Here is a 17,444-nt window from a genome sequence, read left to right on the forward strand (position 1 = left end):
TCTCCTGGTCCATCCACGTTGTTGCAAAGGGTAAGATTTCCTACTTTTTTATAGATGAGTTGTAATTTCATTGTGTAAATGTACCACAGCTTTTTTTATCCACTCATCAACTAATTGGTACTTGGGCTGCTTCCGAATCTTGGCTAATGTAAATAACACTGCAGTGAACAAAGGGGTGCACATATTCTTTTAAATTGTTTCAGGTTTCTTTGGATAAATTCCTAAAAGTGGAATCATTGGGTCAAATGGCAGTTCCATTTTATATATATATATATATATGGGGTGGAGGGAGGGAGGGAGAGACACAGACAGGAAGGGAGAGAGATGAGAAACATCAGCTCAGAGTTGTGGTACCTTAGCTGTTCATTGATTGCTTCTCATATGTGCCTTGACTAAGGGGCTCCAGCCGAGCCAGTGACCACCTGCTCAAGCCAGCAACCTTGGGCTCAAGCCAGCGACCTTGGGCTTCAAGCCTGTGACCATAGGGTCATGTCTATGATCCCACACTCAAGCTGGTGACCCCACCCCCAGGCTGGATGAGACCACACTCAAGGGTTTTGAACCTGGGTCCTCAGCATCCCAGGCCAATGCTTTATCCACTGTGCCACCACCTAGTCAGGCAGGGCAGTTCCATTTTGAAAGTTTTGAGGTAACTCCATATTACTTTCCATAGTGGCTGCTCAAATCTGCATTTCCATCAGTAGTGCAAAAGGGTTACCTTTTCTCTGCAGCCTCATCAACACTTGTTTGTTGAGGTATTGATGATAGCCATTCTCACAGGTGTGAAGTGCTAGCCTAGCTCATTGTGGTTTTAATTTGCATTTCTCTGATAATTAGTGACGGGGAGCCTCTTTTCATAAATCTATTGGCCATCTGTACATCTTCCTTGGAGAAGTGTTCATTCAGGTTCTTTGCCCAATTTTTGTAAGCTTTTCTAATGTTTTCAATTACTACAGATCACACCACGAGCAATGTATGCAAAGAGAAAATGAGGAGGTAGAAGGAAAGGAAGCCAAATTGGGTAAAGCTGGATGGTCATTTCACTTTTCTTTCCTCCTGTCCTTCTCATTCACAGCCAGAATCATCGTGAGTGTTCTGAAGAGTAATGAAATCTAACAAGAGGTCAATGTAGTGCCAGATATAATCCTTATCTCCATTTTCAGCCTTTCAATAATGAGTTGAGTGTCAAAAAGGACAAAGCCACACATAACCAACTAGCCCAAATACAGGTTTGCCTGGAAAAGTCAAACGGATCAAGACATTGTACCAGGGAAGACAAGAGCACCAGGCTCATGACTGACATCAAGATGCCTCCCCAAAAGAGGTAACTACAGCAATCAGGGTAAAGCAGGTGAAGAACCTCGCTGTGCCTGTGAAGGCAGAGGAAAGGATGCTGGGGTTGATGGCAATGCACAACTCCAGAGCAGGGCCCAGGCCAACTGCTCTAAGGAAAGCAAATCTCACAATAAGTCCCAGGATTTTTGCTCAGTTTCAAGGCTATGAGGCGTTGTCGTCAACCAAGTCATCAACCTCAGGGAACCCAGGGCAGAGAGCAGGACAACCTGAACGAAATGAGTGACCACATGGACAATGGCCCCTGCAGCCACCACAAACAGAGGGCAAAACAGGCACAGACCTTTTTCAGATGCTGCTGTGTCAACAGGGTCACACGGGAAAATTTTAACTGTGCATCGAAGTTGACCAAAACATGTTCATGGTGCCAGTGTCTGTGGGACACAGCCTCCCTCTTCTTACCCACCTCTCTCAAGCTCACAAAGGTCTTTTAATACTGAATATGCTTCTCCCATTTTTAAGCTGGATTTTTTTTGATGTTGGGTCTTATAAATTCTTTATAAATGTTAGGTATTAGCCCCTTATCAGATGTATCAGTGTTCTCTCATTCAGTAAGTTGTCTTTTCACTTTGTTGATGGTTTTCTTTGCGATGCAAAAACTTTTTAGTTTGATGTAATTCATTTGTTTCTGTTTCCCTTGTCTGAGGAGATGTCAGAAAAAACACTGATATGAGAAATGTCCAAGATTTTACTGCCTATGTTTTCTTCTAGGATTTAAAAAAAAATTTTTTTTTATTCATTTTTAGAGAGGAGAGAGAAAGGGAGAGAGAGAGAGACAGAGAGGGAGAGAGAGAGGAGAGAGAGACAGAGAGAGAAGGTGGGGAGGAGCTGGAAGTATCAACTCCCATATGTGCCTTGACCAGGCAAGCCCAGGGTTTTGAACCGGCGACCTCAGCATTTCTAGGTCGATGCTTTATCCACTGTGCCACCACAGGTCAGGCTCTTCTAGGATTTTTATGGTTTCAAGTCAAACATTTAAGTCTTGAATCCATTTTGAGTTTATTCTTGTGTATGGTGTAAGGTAGTTTAATTTTTTTTGTACGTGTCTGTCCAATATTCTCAACACCATTTATTGAATAGACTATCTTTGTATACTGAATAGACCCACTGTATGTTGTTGCCTCCTTTGTTAAAAATTAATTGACTATATAGGCCCTGGCCAGTTGACTCAATGGTAGAGCATCAGCCTGGCGTGTGGAAGTACCAGGTTCGATTCCCGGTCAGGGCACACAGGAGAAGTGTCCCTCTGCTTCTCCACCCCTCCCCCTCTCCTTCCTCTCTGTCTATCTCTTTCTCTCCTGCAGCAAAGCTCCACTGGAGCAAAGTTGGCCGAGGCGCTAAGCATGGCTCCATGGCCTCCGCCTCAGATGTTAGAATAACTCAGACCGCAAAAGAACTACACCCCAGATGGGCAGAGCTTTGCCCCCTGCTGGGCATGCTGGGTGGTTCCCTGTTGGGCACATGCAGTAGTCTGTCTGACTGCCTCCCCCCTTCTAACTTTGGAAAAACACAAAAAAAGATAATAAAAAAATTGACTATAAAGGTGTGGGTTTATTCTGGCCTGTTCTGTTCCACTGATCTATATGTCTGTTTTTATGCCAGTACCATACTGTTTTGATTACTATGACCTAGCATAGTTTGATATCAGGTAGCCGGTTCCTTCCACCTTTGTCTTTTTCAATATTGCTGTGACTATTTGGGTCTTTTGTGGATCCATATAAATTTTTGGAATATTTTCCCTAGTTCTGTGAAATACACCATTAGTATCTTGACAGGAACTGCACTGAATCTACAGATGGCTTTGGGTAGTATGGACATTTTATTTTATTATCATGTTTTTGAGAGAGAGACAGACAGGAAGAGATAGGGATGAGAAGCATCAACTTGTAGTTGCATCACCTTAGTTATTCATTAATTGTTTCTCACATGTGCCCTGACCGGAGGCTCCAGCTGAGCCAGGGACCCGTCTTCAAGTCAGCAACCATGAGATCATATTGATGATCCCATGCTCAAGTGGCAACCCCACACTCAAGCAGAGAAACTGCATTCAAGCCAGATGAGCCTGCACTCAAGCAGGCAACCTTGGGCTTTTTTTTTTTTTTGTATTTTTCTGAAGCTGGAAACGGGGAGAGACAGTCAGACTCCCGCATGCGCCCGGCCGGGATCCACCCGGCACGCCCACCAGGGGCTACGCTCTGCCCACCGGGGGCATCCTGCCCCTCCGGGGCGTTGCTCTGCAGCGACCAGAGCCACTCTAGCGCCTGGGGCAGAGGCCAAGGAGTCATCCCCAGCGCCCGGGCCATCTTTGCTCCAATGGAGCCTTGGCTGCGGGAGGGGAAGAGAGAGACAGAGAGGAAGGGGGGAGGGTGGAGAAGCAAATGGGCGCTTCTCCTATGTGCCCTGGCCGGGAATCGAACCCGGGTCCCCCGCACGCCAAGCCGACGCTCTACCGCTGAGCCAACCAGCCAGGGAAACCTTGGGCTTTTGAACCTGGGACCTCAGCATCCCAGGTTACAGCTCTGTCCATTGTGCCTCCACCAGTCAGGCAATATGGACATTTTAATGATGTAAATTTTCCCTATCCCTGAACAGCATTTATTAAATTCTCTATTGGAATTCTAACTCCAGTGATTCATTAAAGTAATCATTATTGCTTTTTTATTTAATAAAGCCATTGCTTTTTATTTTTTTATTTTATTTTATTTTTTTATATTTTATTTATTAATTTTTAGAGAGAGAGGAGAGAGAGAGAGAGAAGGGGAGGGAGGAGCAGGAAGCATCAACTCCCATATGTGCCTTGACCGGGCAAGCCCAAGGTTTCGAACCAGCAACCTCAGTGTTCCAGGTCGACGCTTTATCCCACTGCGCCACCACAGGTCAGGCACCATTGCTTTTTATAATGAAACAATTCAGAGACTGTTGAAATAATATTAAATATTCCACAAATATTGGCTATTATTTCAATTACTCTTGAATGTGATAGCATCTTTAAGCCCATTTCCTCTTAACACAATTTTTTAGAGTAGTTTTAGGTTCACAGCAGAACTGAGAGCAAAGTACAGAATTCACATTACTCTCTGCCCCTACATATACATAACCTCACCTCCTACCATCAATATCCAGTACTAGTGTAGTACATTTGTTATAATCAATAAACCTACAATGACATCATTATCAACCCAAGTCTAGAGCTTTGCTCAGGGTTCACTCTTGGTTTTGGAACATTCTATGAGTTTTGACTAATGTATAACAACATATATCAAACATTATGATATATAAAATAACTTCACTCCCCTAAAAATCCACTGTGTTTCACTTTTTACCCTTCCCTCCCTCCTAACCTCTGGCAACAATTGATCTTTTTACTCTCTCCAAGTTTTCCTTTTTCCAGAATGTTTGGATCCATACAGTATATAGCCTTTTCAGATTGGCTTCTTTCATTTAGTTATATGCCTTTAGGGTTCACCCTTGTCTCTTCATGGCATAATAGATTATTTCTTCTAAGTGATGAATAATATTCGATAGTCTGGATGTACCACAGTTGATTTATCCATTTACCTACTAAAGGACATCTTGGTTGATTTCAAGTTAAGCCAATTATGAATAAAGCTGCTACAAACATCTATGTGCATGTTTTTGTGTAAACATACATTTTTAACTTATTTGAGTAAATACCAAAGAGTATAAATGTTGGATCAGATGATAAAAGTATGCTTAGATTTGTAAGAAACTGAGAAACTGCCTTCCAAAGTGGCTGTAGCATTTTGCAATCCCACCAGCAATGAATGCGAGTTCCTGCTGCTCCACATCCTTGCCAGCATTTGGTGGGTTAGCGTTTTGGACTTTTGCCATTCCAATAGTATAGTGCCATCTCATTGTTTTAATTTGCAATTCCCTAATGACATCTGTTGTTAAATATATTTTCATATGCTTATTTGCCATCTGTATATCTTCTCTAGTGCGGTGTCTATTAATATGTTTTGTCTAATTGTAATTGGATTGTTCCTTTTCTTGTTGAGTTTTAAAAGTTCTTTGTATATTATAATTTTTCCTTTTTAAAGCAGCAGAATTCTTTTACCTGCTCAAAATAAACCTGATAGGGGACTTCAGTATGTAAAAAGCAGAGCTACTCTGGCTGACCTCCTAGCCATACCATCCTTGCCATACAACTAAGATACCTCCCATAAATACTGTATAGAAATTCACAGGTTGATGCTGTTTAAAGGAAACTAAGAGTACTAAAGTTTAATCAGTAATGAAGTAAATTATCTTACCTGAATGCAACAAATGTTTTCATACTCTTCTACAAGGTCAAAAACTGTAGTCGAAGAATGCTTCAAAAAAGACTGGAGGAAATCAGAAAACATACTCATGGATGCTAGAACACATTGAAAAAGGAATAAAAAAACATTAAATGACATATTTATAGATAATTGTTTGAAAACTTAAAAACATAGCTACAAGTCTTTTGTATAACTGTTGTATTTTTAAAAAAATCACAATTGTGGTAAAACACACATAACAAAATTTACCATTGTAAACATTTTAAAGTGTACAGTTCAGTGGCACTAAGTACATTCACACTGTTGTGCCACCATCACCACCATCCACCCATAGAATTCTGTTCATTTTGCAAAACTAAAACTTATGATAGCCAAAGCAACCCTGAGAAAGAAGAACAAAGCTGGAGGCATCATACTTCCTGGTTTCAAACTGTTCTACAAGGCTACAGTAATCAAACAGTAAGGTACTGGCACAGAAATAGACACACAGACCAATGGGACAGAACAGAAACTCCAGAAATAAACTCCCACAAATATAACCAACTAATATTTGACAAGGGAGCCAAGAATAGAAAATGGGCAAAGGAGAGTCTTTTCAATAAATGGTGTTGGGAAAACTGGAAATCCACATAGAGAAAATAAAACTGCATCCCTATTTTATACCACTTGTACCAATGACTAAGAATGGATTAGAGATTTAAACCTAAGGCATGAAAATGTAAAATTTCTGAAAAAAATACAGGGAAAAGCTTCTTGATATTGGTCTTGGCAATAATTTTTTGGACATGACACCAAAAGCATAAGGAACAAAAGCAAAAATCAAGTGGAACTACATCAAACTAAAATGTTCTGCATGGCAAAAGAACCCCAACAAAATGAAGAGGCAAAATGGAATGGGAGAAAATATGTATAAACCATATACTTGATAAGGGGTTAATCTCCAAATAATATAGCACTCATATGTTAGTGTATGATAATGATTATATGCTAAAAAATTATGTAATAAAGTATGCATACACAAACACTAAAAGCAAATATTTTTTTTCCAAAAGGGAATAGTAATAACCAACCTAAAACTAGAAAGGGTTCAATATTATTTGAAAAAACAGCATCAGCATCCAGGCCAGAGCAAGAAGTGTCAACAGTGTTAGATAAAAAATAAACCTAGAGTGCACATTTCCTTGCCAGTGGAGAAGGAAGACTGCGTCTCCCTGGCCGAGATAAAACACTGAAACATCTGCCAGAGCAGAGCGAAACCGACCATCGTGGAGAAGACCAGCGCAGTGCAGAGCACAGCTGCGCAGAGCAGAGCATTGATGAGCAAGCCAGAGCTGTCTAGCAGGAGAGTAGCCTGGCCCCAGAGCTGTTCTCCGACTGTACTGTTTTCACAGCTATGCCACAGCTAAGCTGTTTTTGCATCTGTGCTTTGGCACTATTAAGCTGTTTTCACTGAATAAAGTTTCCTTCTTCACTGCACCCATCCCCCCAAAAAAACTGAACCTAAAGAAAAAGAGAAGCACTTTCAACAGCACAAGTAGGAAAAGAATGACAATATAGAGATCTGTCTACTAATAACCTAATAGGCTGCTATTTACACTGAAGGATAAAATGGCAAGATGTTGCTCCAACTGAGAACTAAGGTGAAGTTCTCAAACTTCTAGAGCTACCACATCAGATGGTTTAGCCATTACCATAGCTAGTTAGCTTAACAACAAAAAAAATTTAAAGATGACATTCAGGAACAGGAGGAGATAGTCTCTTTGATTTTAGGAGAGGGACAGCTACTTTGTTACAACCGAAGCTCAAGGCCATTTTACCAGCTTCTCCAGGGTCATCCTCATGTAACATAACAGCACTGAGAGTTAGGTCCTCTGTGACACCATGGGACTCTGTGTTTGCGAAGAGCCCTGAACGCTGTCCTGAGAAGGCAGTAGTCCAATTACTGTCATCCAGGTTAGTCACCTTGTAAAAAAGGAAGATACAGAAAAGAATAGAGCTGTTGCCATTGAGTGAATAAAGACATTAAGACTAAAATTTTTTAAATCTTATGTACGTTTTTCATTTTCAAGAGATAGCCATTGGAGATATTTTATTAAGAAAATTAGTTTTGCCCTGGCCGGTTGGCTCAGCGGTAGAGCGTCGGCCTAGCGTGCGGAGGACCCGGGTTCGATTCCCGGCCAGGGCACATAGGAGAAGCGCCCATTTGCTTCTCCACCCCTCCGCCGCGCCTTCCTCTCTGTCTCTCTCTTCCCCTCCCGCAGCCAAGGCTCCATTGGAGCAAAGATGGCCCGGGCGCTGGGGATGGCTCTGTGGCCTCTGCCCCAGGCGCTAGAGTGGCTCTGGTCGCAACATGGCGACACCCAGGAGGGTCGCAACATGGCGACGCCCAGGATGGGCAGAGCGTCGCCCCCTGGTGGGCGTGCCGGGTGGATCCCGGTCGGGCGCATGCGGGAGTCTGTCTGACTGTCTCTCCCTGTTTCTAGCTTCAGAAAAATGCAAAAAAAAAAAAAAAAAAAAAAAAAAGAAAATTAGTTTTTTTTTTATTGTTTTCTTCTTTGTACTACTCCATACTTTCAAAATATTTCGTAATATTTAAGCTGATATTAATAGGTAAATAAGGAAGTCCTACCACTCTAAGTTCATATCAACTTTTCTCTTTGGGGAAATTGTACTGGAAAAATAACCCAGTTTCTTTCTCTCTTCCTTCTTCTCTTTTTCTTTTTTTTTTTTTTTTTGTTTCTTTGTTTTTTACAGGGACAGAGAGAGTGTCAGAGGGATAGACAGGGACAGACAGACAGGAAGGGAGAGAGATGAGAAGCATCAATCATCAATTTTTTGTTGCAAGACCTTAGTTGTTCATTGATTGCTTTCTCATATGTGCCTTGACCACGGGCCTTCAGCAGACCAAGTAACCCCTTGCTTGAGCCAGCGACCTTGGGTCCAAGCTGGTGAGCTTTTGTTCAAACCAGATGAGCCCGCACTCAAGCTGGCGACCTCAGGGTCTCGAACCTGGGTCCTCTGCATCCCAGTCCAACACTCTATCCACTGCGCCACTGCCTGGTCAGGCTCTTTCTTTTTCTTTAGCAAGAGAAAGAGACAGGCAGCACCTTAGTTGTTCATTGATTGCTTTCTCATATGTGCCTTGACTGGGAGGGTTATAGCAGAACCAGTGACCCCTTGCTCAAGCCAGCACCCTTGGATTTAAGCTAGCAACCTTGGGCTTCAAGCCAGTGACCTCTGGGCTCCAGCCAGCAACCATGGGGTTATGTCTAGGATTCCATGCTCAAGCCAGCGACCCAACACTCAAGCTGGTGAGCCCACATTCAAGCTGGTAACCTTGGGTTTTGTACCTGGGTCCTCTGCATCCCAAGCCAATGCTCTATCCATTGTGCCACCACATGCTCAGGTAATGACCCAGTTTCTTCAACAGATGAATGGTAATTTAAAATAAGGATGAGGGAGGAACTTAAGACATATTATGCAAATGCAAACTGTTGACTTTGTTTGGTTCCTGATTTGAACTAACCAACTTAAAAAAACTTGACACACTAAGAAACTGTGAATACTCAATGAAATATATAATAAGAAATATAAAGTGAATGTGTGAAATCATAATGGAATTAGTGCAGAGCATCGCCCCCTGGTGGGCATGCTGGGTGGATCCCGGTCTGGCGCATGCGGGAGTCTATCTGTGGCGCCCTGCTCCTCATTTTGGAATGAATGAATGAATGAATGAATGAATAAATAAATAAATAAAAATTTAAAAAGTAGTATCTGTGAAGCACAAAACAAGGTATGTCTATATTGTGCTTATGTCACAGAAAGCATTCCTAGGTCTCAAAGGTATGTACAGAAGTATTTATGGATAAAATAGTTATGAAATCGGAGGGATATAAAGTAATATGAAGGAAACAGACCAAACAAGATCAGCCCTATGTTGGTAACTGTTGAGACTGACGAAAGATCACATAGTGGCTTATGCCACTATTATGTTTTTGGACATATTTAAAAATTTTCATAATAAAATGTTTAAAGAGTCACCTTTATTTAAAATCCAGGCATGAGCAACAATAAAAATGTATCTTTAAATCAGTCTCCCAAAACAGAAGACAAGATGGCGATGGAGCAGGTGAACTTACCAACTTCTACCTCCCAGAACCAAAGTGGATTACAAACTAATTTTAAGAACCATCATCTGGAAAAACCAACTTTGGGCTAAATTAGGAGGACTCTTCAACCAAGGAACACTGAAGAAGACACACTGAGACTGGTAAATCAGTCTCCCAAGGGAAAATGCTAAAGATGGGTGCTGGAACCCTATATATTCATGATTATTCATGATAGTAACTGTGGGCTAAAGAGAACCTAGCTCCAGCTATCAGAGACTGATTAATAGTTCAATCCCTTCTGGGTACTTATCCTTAATTAGTATAGGAATCTTACACAGCACTGACATTTTGCATTCAGAAAAAGACTTCGCTCTGCAATCAAATCTTGGTATGCAAACATGGAAAACTAATGTAGCAATTTTGCTTTCTTCAGGGTAACCAACATATCCAAAACCACTACTCATAGCAATATGAAAATTGGCAAAACAAATCAAGAAAATACATTGATGCCTGACCAGATGGTGGCGCAGTGGATAGAGTGTAGGACTGGGATACGGAGGACCCAGGTTTGAAACCCCAAGGTCGCCGGCTTGAGCATGGGCTCATCTGGTTTGAGTAAGGCTCACCAGCTTGAGCCCAAGGTCATTGGCTTGAGCAAGGGGTCACTCGGTCTGCTGTAGCCCCCTACAAGGTACATATGAGAAAGTAATCAATGAACAACTAAGGTGCTGCAACAAAGAATTAATGCTTCTCATCTCTCTCCCTTCCTGTTTGTCCCCATCTGTTCCTCTTTCTGTTTCTATCACAAAAAAAGAAAGAAAATCATTGATTTCACAGTAATTCCTATACATTTTATAATAATCAGTACACACTTATTCTAGCCTTGCCTTTAAGAGAGTAACAATTTTACTATTAATCTTGCAGTAAATAATAAAATTCATCTTTTGCTTAAAATCCAGAGGCAGTCAATTCACTCATGTGTTTAAGTACAAGATAAATCTTGCCAAAATAAACAAGTTCTATAAGCAGAGTAAAAAAATGATCAGGCCCTGGCCGGTTGGCTCAGCGGTAGAGCGTCGGCCTAGCGTGCGGAGGACCCGGGTTCGATTCCCGGCCAGGGCACATAGGAGAAGCGCCCGTTTGCTTCTCCACCCCTCCGCTGCGCTTTCCTCTCTGTCTCTCTCTTCCCCTCCCGCAGCCAAGGCTCCATTGGAGCAAAGATGGCCCGGGCGCTGGGCATGGCTCTGTGGCCTCTGCCTCAGGCGCTAGAGTGGCTCTGGTCGCAATATGGCGACGCCCAGGATGGGCAGAGCATCGCCCCCTGGGGGGCAGAGCACCGCCCCTGGTGGGCGTGCCGGGTGGATCCCGGTCGGGCGCATGCGGGAGTCTGACTGTCTCTCCCTGTTTCCAGCTTCAGAAAAATGAAAAAAAAAAAAAAAAAAAAAAAAAGATCAAATCATTGACACATTCTGTAAATCCATGAGACAATAATAAATATTTTAAAGATCAAGTTAATCTTTTAAAACAAAGAGCAGTTTTTTCTTGTTTGTTTTTTAGTTTGTTTGTTTTTGTTTTTTTTGTGGCAAAGACAGAGTCAGAGAGAGGGACAGATAGGACAGACAGACAGGAAGGGAGAGAGATGAGAAACATCAATTCTTCATTGCGGTTCCTTAGTTGTTCATTGATTGATTTCTCATATGTGCCTTGACCGGAGGGCTACAGCAGACCAAGTGACCCTTTGCTCGAGCCAGCAACCTTGGGCTCAAGCTAGTGAGCCTTGCTCAAACCCGATGAGCCCATTCAAGCTGGCGACCTCGGGGTCTCAAACCTGGTGGGGTCCTGAACCTGGGTCCTCTGCGTCCCAGTCTGGTGCTCTATCCACTGCGCCACCGCCTGGTCAGGCCAAAGAGCGGTTTAACATACAACACTGCTCTTCAGAAAACACCAAGTTTAGATAATTTCAAGCACATGTAAAAATCTATGCATTTTGGGCCCTGGCCGGTTGGCTCAATGGTAGAGTGTCGGCCTGGCATGTGGAAGTCCCGGGTTCGATTCCCAGCCAGGGCACACAGGAGAAGTGCCCATCTGCTTCTCCACCCCTCCCCCTCTCCTTCCTCTCTGTCTCTCTCTTCCCCTCCCGCAGCCAAGGCTCCATTGGAGCAAAGATGGCCCGGGCGCTGGGGATGGCTCCATGGCCTCTGCCTCAGGTGCTAGAATGGCTCTGGTCACAACAGAGCGACGCCCCAGATGGGCAGAGCACTGCCCTCTGGTGGGCGTGCCGGGTGGATCCTGGCCAGGTGCATGCAGGAGTCTGTCTGACTGCCTCCCCGTTTCCAGCTTCAGAAAAATAAGAAATAATATAAAATAAAAAATCTAAGCATTTTAATAAACACAGAGCCAAATATAGAATTATTATTTTTATCTTGTTTTTGGAACTAAATGTGCCTCCTAAATACTATTCTAACAAAACTCTTCTCAGTGAGATACAATTCTTTCTTTTTCTATAGTACTTTAAACACCTAGGTCAAATCATTCTACATAACAGTTTATATGACATTGCTTCTGGTATTTTAAATACTGTATCATAGTGATTCCTAAAGAGCATCATAACGTACTTTTGTAAAATGGAGAAAATTTCAGCCCTATTTTAATACTACATACCATAGACAGATTTCCCAAAAACCCTGAAGACTGTGTAAACCTGGGAGATCTCCCTCCTGTTCCAAGAATGCAGGAAACGTCTGGCTGCCTTAGTAAGCTTCGGTTTGGTGGAGTAACTACAAACAAGATGTTAATAAAATGAATCCCGAGTGCATAAGCAATGATCATGAAAGAACAAGCAAAAATAAATAAAGAACAAATAAATTTGTTTTCAACTACTTCGATTATAACCAAATAAATACTTCACATATTAGTATTTCCATGATATGAAGATTTAAACTTATTTTGGTACTACTGAGTGCATCAAGAAAAATTTTACTGCAGAGATGCTTTCATTATAACATAACTGAGCAATGAAAAATTACATCATTGAGTCAGTGGATTCTTCATATTCTAATTTTATAAAATAGCACACTGGGGAGGTAGTACAGTAAGGGCATGGGCTTTGGAGTAAGCAACTCATTATTTGCTTTCTGGTCCCATTACTTTACTTACATACTTCTTTGGCTATACTATCAGCATTCATAAATTTCTCCAAGTCTCACTTTCAGTTTTGGCAAAACAGAGATAATACCTACCATCGTAGTTACTGTCTATTTACATAAAGCACAGAATTCAACTGCAATCATTATTATTTGTTCTTAATTATTGATATTGCAATCAAATATTATTATGTGTATTAGAAGTGTTAGTTATTACTACTATTATTAAATGCTTTAAGGCCCTGGCCAGTGGCTCGGTGGACATAGAGTGTTGGTCCAATGTATGGATGTCCTGGGTTCAATTCCCGGTCAGGGTATACAGAAGAAGTGACCATCTACTTCCCTCCTCTTTCCCTCGTCTCCCCCCACCCCACGCAATCCGTGGCTTGATTGGTTCGAATGTTGGGCCCCTGGTGCTCAGGATAGCTTTGTTGGTTCCAGTGTCAGCCTCAGGTGCTAATAGCTCAGTACTCCAGCATCAGCCCCAGATGGGGTTGCTGGGTGGATCCCAGTCCAGAGGGATGGGGGAGTCTGCCTCACTATCTCCCTTCCTCTCACCTTAAAAAAAAAAAAAAAAAAAAAAAAAAAAAGCTTTAAAGGCAAAAAATCTTACAAGGTGGTCGAAATGAGCTGGGAGTTCGAGGGGTAACCTGATTTCTTGGTGTGATATTAGCAAAAATTTCATCTTGGGATGGCCGAACTGCAGGAAGTTAAGAAATTTTCCGTGTAGAAAAGACACTATTAAGTTAGAATTACCGTATTTATACTATACAAAATATATAAATGTATTTTTCAAGGACAAGATATTTTATGTTTATCATTTTTTCTATGCAAATTAATAATTATCTCTACCATTTAAGTTCTCAGATATCAGTATTAGATTACTACACATTGATCTAAGAGTTCTTAGTCACATTTCAAATAAAAAAAGGATATGGAATCTCAGCAGAAGCTAGCCACAATATGATAGCAGTATAATGCACTGTCCTTATTTTCAGGGAGATAAATCTTAATCTCATTGAATTTCAGCTTATTTACCAAATAACATACCTGAGGAGTCAAAAACACACACAAAAAACCCTAGTGTCTGTAGCATGTATTATAGCTAGTGTTCAATACCTGTCATAAAAAGAAAATGCTATAATCCTATTTCCAAACATGCTAAAATTTTTATGATGCTTAAAATGCAAAGGATACAGAAAACTCTTTTTTGAGCACTCTGTTTCCGTGCAGTCCGTGTCACCTCTGCCTCCCGGATCACAGGGGATGACATGTCTCCAAAGCCACTCCTAAAATAGCACAATCAAACTCATGAATGAAATGAGGATGTAGCACTTGCAAAGAACTATATCATCATTATTGAAGCAAAGGACCCAAGTCAGTCAAGGTACAAATCATCTCAGCAGCCACGTCTTCGCTCTTCTTGTTAACAATGCCCTTCCAGCTCCAAATTTTGCTTATCCCTCAGAGTTCTGTTTAAATTTTACCTGCACAGACTTCTTTAACACCCTAGTACTCAGTATATTTTCTCTTTTGCAATTATTTCAACACTTGGTACTTTATTATAACACTTTCAGATAATCGCTTCATGAAGGTAAATTTTTCCTCTATTGTATTGAGTTCTCTAAAATTGCAGGAGCTATCTCTTAAAAGGATTTTTTGTAGTTTCCAAAATTCTTCAAACCATGGGTATCTGCTGTTTGATCTGGTAAGATGGGAGGCTAAGTCAAAGAGTTGTAGTACACAAACGGTGTCTCCTGTCTCAGCACTACTACAATGCTCCAGATGTGTGAATCTCAGCTCAAGGTCTAGAAAATAAATTGTGTGAATTAAGAGACCTGTATTTTAAGAGAAGAATCTAATGTGCTTTTCCTCCACTTAAAGCCTTCAGATAACCACCTCTGGCCTACAGAATCAAGTCCAAATTTCCTCCCATGTTTTTACAATCTGTCCCCAGCTTACTAATTAGGCCTTATATTCAGCCACAAACATCATTCCCATACAAACATATGCATGTGCCATTTTGATGCACAAAGCATGCACATTCATATCCATACACGTTTCTTTTACAGCGGCGGACATTTGCCTTCTTGGTCCACCTGGTGAACACTTTCTTACTCATCAAACAGCCTCCCTGAGTCTGGAGACTCACGAAACCAGGTTGGCAATTTGGTTCTTCCATTCATTAGCTTTCTAACTTTGACCAGGTTCCTTAACCTCTTTTAGTCCCAGTGTTATCTATGAAAAAAGTATCATAGCCTCTATCCTCACAGGACTGTTACAAAAAATTAGCTTACAATATATTTGTAGTATTTGAGGCACTCAATCTTAGCTACTATTATCACTCCAAAGACGGACTAGAAAGTTACCTCCACTGAGAGGTTTTCCCGATACCTCTCCTGACAGGGAGGCTTAACTGCTTCATTTACTCCCCATAGAGAAGTACAAAACTGCCTATACTTCTTGGTTGTCTCCTACTATATGACGAATTCTCCGCGGTCAAGAACTTTGAATAACTCATCTTGGTCGCAGGCGGTTAGCACATGTCAGGGTCAGAGGAAAACTTAATTCAATAACTATCTGTCCGTAACTTTTAGTCAGAAAGTCTGAGATGAGATTCCTAGCTCCGTCATTGACTGGCTTTGCGATCTCGGGCCGGTCAGTCGGCATCTCGCGTGCAGGGCCACCTCCTACCCCGCCCACCCCTGAAGCGAAAACTGCTCCGCAAAGGCGCAGAACAGATGGCAGAGCCGCCGTGGGGACGCAGGGAATTATCTTTATCTGTATTCCTCTCCCACCCAAGCGGTCTTTCGTTCATCAGCTGCAGTCTCGCAGCCAGGGAGACTCCTAGGGTCAGCACTCGGGCGGTCGGCTTCCTCTGGGAGTCGAGTTCTACCTGGTGCGTTTCGCCAACAAGCATGAGCGACAAGCCTCCTAGATTAGCACTCACCACCAGAACTGACCTGTCCATGGGTACAACCTTTTCCACCGAGAATCTTGTTAATTTGGTCTCAGTTCAGCTACTGCGTTTCAGCCTTCCCGCTCTCCAGAAGCAAACCCTTCGACCCGGAAGAATATTCTCGTTTTGTCGCCGTGGAGAAAAGAGGTGTGGGGAGAACAACTTTGTCAACGAAGGCAGGGGCAACTTCCGCCTACAGGCTCAGGTCCTATCTGCGCAGGCGCGAAGGTGATCCAGTGTGGAACAGCGCAAGGCCTGTCGGGAAGGGGGCGGAGCCTAACAGGGTTTAGAGGTGTTACGCGGTCGCCGCTTTGCCGGCCTGTTATTTGTGAGTGTGGTCTGGGCGCCGGGTTATCCTACTGGGAAGCTTGATGTATACTGACAGTTTCCGGGGGGGAAAAAATAACTAAAGTAATTTTCTGGTATTCCATGTGAAAAAGAGCCTGGAGTTGAGTTTCAGACATGCTGTCTCTGCCTTACACCTCGAGGGTCCGTGTCTCTCACTTTACTCACTTTGATTGAATTGTAAACCCTCTCCAGTTTTTGAAATTGGTTGCCAGAATGGCTATTTGTTATTTACTCAGCATGTTTCCCTATTAAGGAGAAACCAGTCACCTGCCTTAAAAAGCATAAAAGGTGATGATGGTATTGCCTCTATTTCAAAGTGACCCTGAAGGAATCAGTCGAAGTTTTGTCCCAGGCACTTACATCATGCTCTAATTCTGGGAAATTCGTTCCCTGAAGGACCTCTTCATACTTTATTCCTGCTGAGACAATGTGGTATTTTTTGGGGAGGAATGTGGCTTTGGGTGCCATGTAGTAGGATCCAACCCCCTGCAACCAAAGATTTCTCATCTGTGGGATGGAGATAACGTCTTTATCTTAGAGTTCTTGTGAGGATTAAAAACGAGAAGTTGCCTGACCAGGCGGTGGTGCAGCGGATAGAGCATCGGACTGGGATGCAGAGGACCTGGATTCGAGACCCCGAGGTCGCCAACCTGAGCGCAGGCTCATCTGGTTAGAGCAAAAGCTCACCAGCTTGGACCCAAGGTCTCTGGCTCAAGCAAGGGGTTACTCAGTCTGCTGTAGCCCTACCATCAAGGCACATATGAGAAAGCATTCAATGAACAACTAAAGTGTTGCAATGCACAACGAAAAACTAATGATTGATGCTTCTCATCTCTCCGTTCCTGTCTGTCTGTCCCTGTCTATCTCTCTCACTGACTCCCTCTCTCTGTCTCTGTAAAAAAATTAAATAAATAAATAATAATAATCTTTTAAAAAAAAAACGAGAAGTTGGCCCTGGCTGGGTAATTCACTTGGTTAGAGCATGGTCCCCACCTGCAGAGAGAGGTTTTGGATGGGATCCCAGGTCAGGGCACATACAAGAATTAACCAGTGATGGTGTGAGTGAGAGGAGAACAACAAATTGATATTTATATTTTTTAAGTGAAAAAGACAGGAAGGGAGAGAGATGAGAAGCATCAACTGGTAGTGTGTCACTTTAGTTGTTCATTGATTGCTTCTCATATGTGCCTTGAGCCGAGGGACTCCAACTGAGCCAGTGACCCTGTTGCTCAAGGCAGTGATCTTTTGG

The 17,444-nt window shown here is 42.4% G+C and overlaps 1 protein-coding gene and 1 pseudogene across 1 annotated transcript in view; both read right to left on the reverse strand.

Moving 5' to 3' along the window:
* Nucleotides 1–16,049, reverse strand: part of NUP107 (nucleoporin 107) — a 57,020-nt gene extending 40,971 nt beyond the window's left edge. Inside the window, exons 1-6 of the mRNA XM_066257821.1 lie at nucleotides 15,852–16,049; nucleotides 14,086–14,177; nucleotides 13,502–13,588; nucleotides 12,407–12,522; nucleotides 7,454–7,598; nucleotides 5,628–5,731 (exon numbers count right to left, since the gene is read on the reverse strand). Of these exons, the coding sequence (XP_066113918.1) occupies nucleotides 5,628–5,731; nucleotides 7,454–7,598; nucleotides 12,407–12,522; nucleotides 13,502–13,588; nucleotides 14,086–14,177; nucleotides 15,852–15,859 (552 nt within the window). The 5' untranslated portion in view covers nucleotides 15,860–16,049. The remainder of the gene's footprint in view (nucleotides 1–5,627; nucleotides 5,732–7,453; nucleotides 7,599–12,406; nucleotides 12,523–13,501; nucleotides 13,589–14,085; nucleotides 14,178–15,851) is intronic.
* LOC136323712 (bax inhibitor 1 pseudogene) lies at nucleotides 1,041–5,205 on the reverse strand (annotated as a pseudogene).
* Nucleotides 16,050–17,444: the final 1,395 nt, after the last annotated feature.

Source organism: Saccopteryx bilineata, chromosome 2 (assembly GCF_036850765.1).
Source record: "Saccopteryx bilineata isolate mSacBil1 chromosome 2, mSacBil1_pri_phased_curated, whole genome shotgun sequence".
In the NCBI taxonomy this organism is placed as follows: Eukaryota; Metazoa; Chordata; class Mammalia; order Chiroptera; family Emballonuridae; genus Saccopteryx; species Saccopteryx bilineata.